This window comes from Sinocyclocheilus grahami, unplaced genomic scaffold, assembly GCF_001515645.1.
Source record: "Sinocyclocheilus grahami isolate Dianchi unplaced genomic scaffold, SAMN03320097.WGS_v1.1 scaffold1789.1, whole genome shotgun sequence".
NCBI classification, from domain to species: Eukaryota; Metazoa; Chordata; class Actinopteri; order Cypriniformes; family Cyprinidae; genus Sinocyclocheilus; species Sinocyclocheilus grahami.
Window position 1 is genome coordinate 111,182 of NW_015506968.1, and position 10,998 is coordinate 122,179.

The window sequence follows — 10,998 nt, forward strand, 5'->3', positions numbered from 1 at the left end:
AATGAGTATCAATTCACTTTAAAAGGCATGCAAAGGCTAGCTCTCGACAAGTCTTCCCAATGGTTCCAGCACTGGAAATCTCACACTACTTCAAAAAAAGTTGGGAAAGAACACAAATGTACAAAAAGTATCATGGGTAAAAAACAATTTCTACACCTTACTAGACATAACTCTCAATAAATGCAGTTTTCTTTGAGGAATGCAGAGTCTAGAGCATTCACTAATTTAACCACTTCAACTTACCAAAAAAACTGCATATATTTTGTGGACACATTCAAAGAAGATAGTTTTGATATAAATTAGAAAATCCTGTATATATTACAAAATACATACATCGTTGCCAGATCTATGCATGTTGCTACATAGAATTTTCATCTTACTTATGATTTACACACCCATGAATTCAATTCACTTTCACTATCGTATACTATATAGTGTACACTATCAAGCAAAGGTCTGGACACACCTACTGATTCTGACTATTAGGTCTACTTTATTATATATATATACAGTATATATACACACATTACTATTTTCTCAATTTTTAAATAATAGTTAAGTCAAAACTATGAAATAACACACAAAAAACTATGTTCTGTTTGTGTGTTAAAAAGTAATTTAATTTAAACTGAGAAACAAATTTAGTCAAGTGTGTCCAACTGGTTTGACTGGTAGTGTATCTCAAATTATAAAAGAGCATTTTTTTCTTTATGATGACAATTTCAACAGAATTTCCTTCATGGCACAATTACTTCAGTCTTTCTGCTTTGCACTGTAAGAATAATAATGGCAACATAAAATATCAAGAACTCTTTACTCAATCTGTGCTTGAGGAAGTGAAAAACAATGTTGTAACCAATTTCCTCTTTATTGGAGAGCAAAAATATTACAAAAACACTTCACAACGTTCTCAAAGTGCTTAAGAGAACTTTTCTGCCTGTCATAAAAAATATTTCAACACTAGAGGTAAGATTCACTTGATATATTAAAATGCAACCAAATGTATGCATCCTGTCATGCTACAGAATTACTTCATCATAATTCACCCTAAAATCAAAAGAAAAATGTAAAACATTATATTTCCAGCATAATCCTCATCCCATCGTAGAGTGTTCGGATGTGTTACTTATAAGTTTGTTTGTAATTCTCTATGATCTAAAAATACTGTAATACGATAATGAGAATATATATTCGTAATACTATAATAAAAAAATCCAGAGGACAGGCATTTTTACATTCTTTCAAACTTTATTTTCTTTATGCAAAATATTCATTATTTCTTTTAATTCAGTCATTCATACAAAAATATTACCATCTATATTATCTTTTTCTTTTGAATTTGGGGTGATCCAAACATGTTCTTGACAGGTTTCATGAGCTCTAGAATGCATTTGCAGAATTAAGGTGTGAGTTTAAGGTAAGGTAAGCTGTGTTGTGGGGGGGTTTCTGAATGAGTGATCAAGCTGAGGGCTTGCTTATGGGTCCTCAATGTCCATGAACTCTTTTGTAGGAGGGGCAGATCCACGGTACCAGGCACAGCTGCTGTCGCTCCTCTTAATGCAGGTGTAGTGCTGAGCCTGGGTCCCCTGAACTGTTCCCTCCAGCACCCAGTCAGTCCAAAGACACTCTGTGGGGTCGTTAATGGAACAGGGAATCATGGGACACTGGACGACCTGCACAACGACAAGAGGAGAAGAACTGTGAGAACGTGAAGATGGATGGAAGGATGGATGGATTGATAGATAGATGGAAAGATGGATAGATGGATGGATAGATGGAAAGATGGATGGATAGATGGATGGAAAGATGGATGGATAGATGGATGGAAAGATGGATGGATGGATGGATAGATGGAAGATGGATGGATGGATGGATGGATAGATGGAAAGATGGAAAGATGGATGGATGGATGGATGGGTGGATGGATAGATGGATGGATAGATGGAAAGATGGATGATAGATGAATGGATAGATGGATGGATAGATGATAGATGTAAAGATGGATGCATAGATGGATAGATGTATAGATGGATAGATGTATGGATAGATGGAAAGATGTATAGATGGATAGATGGATGGATGGATGGATGGATGGATGGAAGTCAGTCCAAAGACACTCTGTGGGGTCGTTAATGGAACAGGGAATCATGGGACACTGGACGACCTGCACAACGACAAGAGGAGAAGAACTGTGAGAACGTGAAGATGGATGGAAGGATGGATGGATTGATAGATAGATGGAAAGATGGATAGATGGATGGATAGATGGAAAGATGGATGGAAAGATGGATGGATAGATGGATGGAAAGATGGATGGATAGATGGATGGAAAGAAGGATGGATAGATGGATGGAAAGATGGATGGATGGATGGATAGATGGAAGATGGATGGATAGATGGAAAGATGGAAAGATGGATGGATGGATGGATGGGTGGATGGATGGATGGATAGATAGATGGATAGATGGAAAGATGGATGGATAGATGGATAGTTAGATAGATGGATGGATAGATGGATAGATGAATGGATAGATGGAAAGATGAATGGATAGATGGATGGATAGATGATAGATGTAAAGATGGATGCATAGATGGATAGATGTATAGATGGATAGATGTATGGATAGATGGAAATATGTATAGATGGATAGATGGATAGATGGATGGATGGATGGATGGATGGATGGATAGATAGATAGATAGATAGATAGATAGCAATACCTTGCAATCACAGCCCATCTGGTAGCGCTGACCTAAGCTCTTCTTCTGTGTCATACTCAGAGACTCCCAAGATTCAATGTAGTCGCAAAGATTTATACGCAATGTGCCATTTGAATCCATATTACCTGTGCAGATTAATGAGATGGTGTTGGTATAAAGCTACCACTTCGACAGTTTACAGAAGCAAATGCTGTTTCTTGAACACTATTCTTTCACAACATAGTTATTCACTCTTACCAGTAATCAGGTATTCCTTTTTGCCATTGTTCTCGAGATTGACCCCGCACAAAGCTGAGGAGGGGCCCGTGAAGATGGTATCAATCTCTCCATCAGGGCCCTTAAACATCTAGTGAAAGAAGATGGCACGAAGAAGTCAAGAGACAGATTCTTGACTTTTTCTTTTGGTTTAACATTGTAAACATGCTGCATCCACGTGTCTGGATTACTGTCATTAAAATATTACGATTTGGTACGATTTTGAAGTCTTTGTGGCGCTAGTATTTAAAAAATTTGATTTGGTATGCCTTCTTTGTTTGTCAACTTGTGCAAATGCGCCTGTGGCAAAATGATGTTAGGTTGCTTTATTGCGCATTTCGTGACGCTTTCAAAGTGAAATGTCTAGAGAGTAGTGCTAAAAGCATATTTAGTTTTATCCGAAACAGATGAGCTTGAATCTGGCAAAGTTTCATTACAATGGTTGTTTTATGTGTCGCAGCAGTTCGGAAAATAAATGTCCGGTGAGTTGCGTTTGTATATAGCATACCACCTTAACGAAACCCCACACTAAACCTAACCATGCTGTTTTATCTTGCTTCTACAAGTGTTTGAGTTTTTTTTATTGTAGCCCAAGTCCATTCCTAAGTGCTTTCCTAAGTGCAATGCTGTACCAGGTGAGCTTTCAAGCAAGTTTACTATGCCAGAAAAGTCACACACAAGGAGATAGTGTTGCAAATGTCAACACGTATTAGTTTACAAATTTTGTTTTGAGGACATTACATAGTATTGTGCAAGGAACTGTGCAAAAATAAGTCTTTATTAATCAATAAACTGCCCGTTATCATAATTTCTTTGAAAATGATTGAAAGTTGTTAAGAGTTTTACTGCTACTAGAGTTCATTTGAGCCGTAAACGGCATTCAATTATAAATATAAGTACGTTTTTGGAGTTTTGGAGAAATGTTTTTCTAATGAGGCTATGTAGCAACTTGGAGCATCGCAGTAACTCTATACATGTCATAATTAAGGTAATTCCGACATAATGCCAACATAGCATTATGTATTGTGTTTAGCTTCATGAAAATAAAATCAGTGTAGGATTGAAACAACAAAACAAATATACTCCACTAACCTTTATCTGTTTAATGTCATATTGGATCATTTTGATTGGATAGCCATAGACATCATTGCCGGTTACCACCTCCTTTCGTCCGACTACTTTGGCTCTGATCACTGCAATAACAAAGAGAGAAAACCCCATTCAAATATAAACAATTTAACTTTGAATTTAATGTTTCTTGTGCATTTTACCCCACTGTAGGCCTAAATGGGTGTTATCCTTCAATTACAGAGTAAGGTGATTTATCTAGCTGCTGTTATTCTGCTCTGTACTACAGGTGCTGAGTGTTGTGTGTATAGAGACACATGAGTATTTGATTAGCGGAGGGCAGTGCGAGGAATGTACTCCCAGCCTGATATTCAGGAAGCCAGTCAGCAGTCTGACTCTAGCAGGCAGTTTGCCCCCCGCTCGCCCTACCGCTTTAATCTCCACCCTCACACTGCCTGTTCCCCATAGAGCTGCTGACATACAAATACCAAATACTCAGTCCAAATTCATCTCTCCATTAATAAGCAAACTCAGAATCACATGCTTTGAACAAAACAGACATTGAAAGACTAGACTTTTCCATGAGCGCTGCTTACGCCGCATTGCTAAGGTGGTTGCTAGAGCATTGCTGGGTGGTTCCCATAGTGTTCTGTGCCTCGCTAAGGCATTGCTTTGCCTTAGAAAGGTCGATAGCATGCTGCTATGCAGTTGCTCGGATGTTCTGAGGGGGATCTATAACATTGCTATGTGTTTTCTATAGTGTTACGGTAACGCATTACAAGGAACGTGAGTTACGTAATCAGATAATTTTTTCAAGTAACTAGTAAACAGATTACTTTTTAATTTACAACAAAATATCTGAGCTCAAAAACAGATTATGATGCAAATCTGCAATAATCAAATCTGTTGAATAACACAAATATACTTTATGTATTTAATCTCACTGCTGACCTTTGATGGTCCAATTCAACCATACAAATAAGCAAACTTAAACATCACATTTGTGTGTGTGTGTGTGTGCGTGCACGTGTGTGCATGTGTTTTAAATAACAGTGTCATTTTTATTATTTATTTTTTGTTAGCAAGTCCAACCCAGGTGAGAAAAAGTTACGCAAAACTAATGTAACACCATAAAAAGTAACTAAGTAACGCGATTAGTTACTTTTGCAATATTGCAATAATGCAATATTGTAATGCATTACTTTTAAAAGTAACTTTCCCCAAAGTTTGGGTCCGTAAGATTTTAATAAACTAATACTTTTATTCACCTGGATGCATTCAATTGATCAAAAATGACAGTAAAAACATTTATAAATGTTAAAAACCTTCCTATGTCAAACTAATTCTGTTCTTTTGAACTTTCTATTAATCAAAGAATCCTGGAAAAAAAGAATGGTGACACATATTTACTATTAACTATTAAAGAGTAAACAAACTCCTAAATTGCTGCTTATTACTGGTAATAGTTAGTAAGATAGTAGTTAACTTTAGATATGGGGTAGGATTAAGGGATCTATTATCTTAAGTACTAGCAAACAGACAATATGCTCGTAATATGCATGTTAATAAGCAACTAGTTAAGAGTGAGAATTGGCCTTTAAAATGAAGTGTTATCAAAAGAATTATCATGGGCAACAAACTCCTAAATTGCTGCTTATTACTGGTAATAGTTAGTAAGATAGTAGTTAACTTTAGATATGGGGTAGGATTAAGGGATCTATTATCTTAATACTAGCAAACAGACAATATGCTCGTAATATGCATGTTAATAAGCAACTAGTTAAGAGTGAGAATTGGCCTTTAAAATGAAGTGTTATCAAAAGAATTATCATGGGTGACCACAAAAATATGAAGCAGCTCAACTGTTTTCAACACTGATAATAATAAGAAATGTTTCTTGAGCAGCAAATCTGAGTAATGATGCTGAAAATTCATCATATAGGGATAAGTTGCATTTTTTAATATATTAAAATCGAAAACCGCTATTTTAAATTGTAATATACCAATATTTCGGTCAAATATCTAAACAGTCAAATATCTTGCTGACCCCAAACTTTTAAATGGTAGTGTATAGGAATAAGAAAGATAAAATATCCCTATAAAACACTTTCCCGTTATATATTGGAGTATTCAGAGAGCCCATACATACCGTCCGCATATTTAAGCCCAAACACAGAGCGTCTTTTCTATTGGCCACACACTCAGTACACCCACAGGATCCCAGTCTCAAGTGAGGCATGCCTCTCTCATCAGTAACTACACACACATACAGGGTTTATGCTGGTTTAATCACAGCCTCCCTTTTCCACACATTCGTTCCACGCCGAGGCGGAAGATACACACACAGTGTGGGTGCTGTTTTCAGCTCCAGGTATGCGAGGGGAAACGAGAGCCTTCCGCATTATTCATTTACGGGCTCTGAAGGTCACGTGGGATACCGTGCACATGTTAAGGGGAACCTACAAGTCACCTCTAAACATCTATTGCAGGAAACGTTAAACTCACAACTTTTTTCTGAGAGCCATTGTGCGTGGTGTCATTATACGTTCGACACTGTCATTAAACTGAACTGAATCAACACTGAGCTGAATACTGACACCATTGCCTTGTAGAGCTGCTTTACAGATAACCTGAACTCGTTTCATAATGGATGAACTTTACAACACTGACACTCTTATTGAAACTAAATTGAATCCACGTTGAACTAAATTAAGCTGAATAATGTCACTATTGTCTTCTGTATTGTAAATAAATATAACTTGACTACACTCTTAAAAATAAGATGCCATAGAAGAACATATTTTGTCTAAATGGTTCCCTAAAGAACCTTTAACATCTGAAGAACCTTTCTGTTTCACAAAAGGTTCTTTGTGACGAAAGAAGGTTCTTCAGATTACAAAAACGCAAGAAAGAGATGGTTCTTTAAAGAAACTTTGACTGAATGGTTCTTTGTGGAACCAAAAATGGTTCTTCTATGGCATCGCTTGAAGAACCTTTTAAGCACCTTTATTTTTAAGAGTGTAGGTTGAATGTAAAAACCATCAGGCCAAGGTCATGTGGGAGTTTTAAACAGCTAGCATCACGGTGCTGCATTCATGAATGAGATTGCCAATTCCTGTGGTGGGCACCAGATGTTGTTTTCAGCAAATCACTAAACGCATAGGTGGGTGGGCGGTTTTGGGGTACGCCATGACCGTGACTGACTCCAGTAACCCAAGTCTCGCCATCGCAAGTCATGTAATGACCGTCTAACTAACGCCAAAGGCACACCACAATATGTTGCTAGCATGTGGCAATACTTTCTCAATTTTTGAAGCTGTAATCAGTCTGTTGAAAGAGGTCTCTTAACTACAACTACAAACAATGGAAAATGCATAGGTCATGTAATACTGAAGGGGCACTGAATGTCAGAGCATCACAGCCAGATCAGAGGCAGGTTAAACACAGTGACAGCTCAAATTAAGTCTAAGATTCTCTCCCATCACTTCAACATTATTATATGTCCAAGAATGAAAAGTGGTACATATTTGCACAGCTATCAGTGGACAAGACTGCTTAATATCATTTACCTTTTAGAGTGATGAATATAAAGTGAATAACGCAAATATAAAGAGTAGGATGTGTGTGTTAAGACTTAGCAGAACTTGTTATTAGACACGGCGTGAAGGCTAGTTTTTGTGGTTATTTATTGTTGCCAAGTAATGTCCCACCTTGATGTACCGTTACATAGAACTGAACAGGTGTGTTAAATTATTTCAGAATGACTTATGGACGTGACTCATCCAATCAGAGCTTAACGTCAGAACCGCCTTTTTTTTAATCATGTTAGTTCATTGTATTGTTTGGAGTCTTTTGTTTATAACTCACTTATTGTATAACGTGAGACTCAACAGTTATTTGTTACGAATAGTCTTATCCTTTAGCTTTTGCCCATGAAGCTCCAAAAAAGAGAGAAAAATAATCAAATGAGATATAAAGTACCTTTCTATGGTATTTAATTAACTGGATTATCTAGAAATATTAACACAAGAAGAAAAAAGGAACTATACTGTGAGTTCACAACATTAATTAACAACATGCACTTATTATAGTTGTTAGTAATTATGGATAACTTACTGTTACTGCTATAATAAGTAGCCTATAAATATCGAGTCACAAGGACTCTGTAAAATATATAGTCAAGAAAAATCTAAGCTAAAATGCTACACTTTTTTCAAGATGGAAAACGTGGTGTGCTCTGTTGTGTTCTTTTGAGAGCCCAGTTATATTAATAACATTAGCACATAAACATTTTGAACATTCTGACCCTAGAGGTATCTACATCTGTGGTTCTGTCCACTACTATGAATGAAATCTTATATAAAATTGCTGGTTTCCTTTGGCATCCCTGTTGAAAAAACCAGCATATGCTGGTTAGGTATGTTTTGACGCTGGGATGCTGGTTTAAGCTGGTCCTTTTGCTGGTTTAAGCTGGTCCTTTGCTGGTTTATGCTGGTCCTTTTGCTGGTTTATGCTGGTTTATGCTGGTCCTTTTGCTGGTTTATGCTGGTTTATGCTGGTCCTTTTGCTGGTTTATGCTGGTTTATGCTGGTCCTTTTGCTGGTTTATGCTGGTTTATGCTGGTCCTTTTGCTGGTTTATGCTGGTTTATGCTGGTCCTTTTGCTGGTTTATGCTGGTTTATGCTGGTCCTTTTGCTGGTTTATGCTGGTTTATGCTGGTCCTTTTGCTGGTTTATGCTGGTTTATGCTGGTCCTTTTGCTGGTTTATGCTGGTTTATGCTGGTCCTTTTGCTGGTTTATGCTGGTCCTTTGCCAGCACATGACCAGCATAAACCAGCATAAACCAGCAAAGGACCAGCAAAGGACCAGCATAAACCAGCAAAAGGACCAGCATAAACCAGCATCAAAACATACCCAACCAGCATATGCTGGTTTTTTCAACATTGAAATGAAATAGCTACTATTGAACGCAGTCCAAATGAAACCCACTTAAAAGTTGACCATATTTTTAGAATAAAAGAAGCTGTATAACATAGACGTGCTGAAATACGCACACGACATTGTACTGATGACACGGTTATGGATATGAAACAGTTAAAAGCATGGCATCTTACCGACATCCGCATTGCAATACGCCTGCTGAGGATGTTCAGGAGAGCAGCTGCAGGCTTCGGCAAACTCTGCGGCTCCGCAGAGCACTAACAGCAGCAGAGCAACACAGCGCGAGCGGCTCATCTTCAGCGGACAGAAACAGACGCGTACTGGATTTCCCCAATCAAGTTGCTTCCAAAGACCAGCTGCCTTTGGACTTCACAAACGGCTGAGACGAAAACCTGACAAGAGAGAAAGTGCTAACCTGATGAGAAGGCTCTAGTGTCAGGACAGTGTGCGCTCAGACTGAACGGCCCTGCTTTTTATTCGCATCTGAGCTCCGCCCATTGTAGACTTTTTTGCCCCGACTTAGTCAACATGCCCTCATTATTTAGGTCGTTTATTGATATTTTGTCATTGCTTTTACGTTAGTAAGAGCACTAACAGCAGCAGAGCAACACAGCGCGAGCGGCTCATCTTCAGCGGACAGAAACAGACGCGTACTGGATTTCCCCAATCAAGTTGCTTCCAAAGACCAGCTGCCTTTGGACTTCACAAACGGCTGAGACGAAAACCTGACAAGAGAGAAAGTGCTAACCTGATGAGAAGGCTCTAGTGTCAGGACAGTGTGCGCTCAGACTGAACGGCCCTGCTTTTTATTCGCATCTGAGCTCCGCCCATTGTAGACTTTTTGCCCCGACTTAGTCAACATGCCCTCATTATTTAGGTCGTTTATTGATATTTTGTCATTGCTTTTACGTTAGTACATTAAAATATGAGTAATATTGTGAATCGCAGTATTGCAGAAAGAGAATTAGGTAGTGCTCTGACGTCTGGTGCCTCTTGACCTCACAATGACCACTGACATCCCTGGATTAAACCAGTTACTAATGTCTAGCATGATTACTGATCACATTCTGAAATAATAGTAATAATAAGTTGAGCCACCCCTTGTTTCTAACCTTAAACAAAATTAGTGATGTGACTACAAATAGTTGTACTCACTCTGTGACGAAGAGAGGCCCACGAACAATTGGTAACTTCAAAAAGTGTAACAGTTACACACTGTAAAAAAATGATTGTGATTTTAACAGTAAAAGACTGTAAAAACGCTACAGTAAAAACCTGTTAACTGGTTAACAGTAAGTTTCCATACTATATACGGTGAATAAATGTAATTACATGTAATGTGATTTTACAGTAAAATACTGTTAAAAATACGGTTTTTGGACGTGAAAAAGAAAAAGTCATTGTATAATTTACAGTGACAAACTGTAAATTGACACTCCCAGAATTCCCTGCATGACACTTCATAGTTGATGTTTTTTTGTTGAAATAACGTGTTTCTTCTTAGTTTTTTTTTTTTATCAGTTGTGTACACTAGGGTTTAATCTAGGGCTGCACGATAAATCGCATGCGATATTTAACGCGCATCTTGTCAGAAAGCCGGTAAATCTTCATCACCTGCGGGCTTTCACATTGAGCAGCATTAGCTACACAGAGCCGTTGTTCACTGACAAGCTGCGCAAAAAATCGCGCGAATATGAACGTGGTTTTGCGCAGCTCGTCAGTGAACAACGGCTCTGTGTAGTTAATGCTGCTCAATGTGAAAGCACGCACGTGATGGAGATTTACCACTGATTACAGAACCGGCTTTACTGAAAAGATGCGCGTTAAATATCGCATGCGATTTATCATGCAGCCCTAGTTTAATCTTACATGTAGTGTTGTTAAATGAATGTTTATTGCATTATTTCAGTATCATGTGTGTCACCATGATGGTGTTTAGTGTTTGTGTGAATGGCACTGTGCACCTTCTATTTATAAGTATTGCGCTCCTCAGCTCGTAGAAAAGCTGATTGT

General features: G+C 37.9%; 1 protein-coding gene across 1 annotated transcript; it reads right to left on the reverse strand.

Annotated features, from left to right (window-relative positions):
* Positions 1–1,313: 1,313 nt before the first annotated feature.
* Positions 1,314–9,448, reverse strand: LOC107572670 (metalloproteinase inhibitor 2-like). Its single transcript, XM_016259101.1, has 5 exons — positions 9,159–9,448; positions 4,069–4,169; positions 2,959–3,067; positions 2,722–2,846; positions 1,314–1,673 (listed from the first exon to the last, which is right to left on the reverse strand). Exons 1-5 carry the CDS (start codon positions 9,277–9,279, stop codon positions 1,476–1,478), a joined length of 654 nt encoding a protein of 217 aa, XP_016114587.1. The 5' UTR covers positions 9,280–9,448; the 3' UTR covers positions 1,314–1,475.
* Between the last annotated feature and the right edge of the window lie 1,550 nt (positions 9,449–10,998).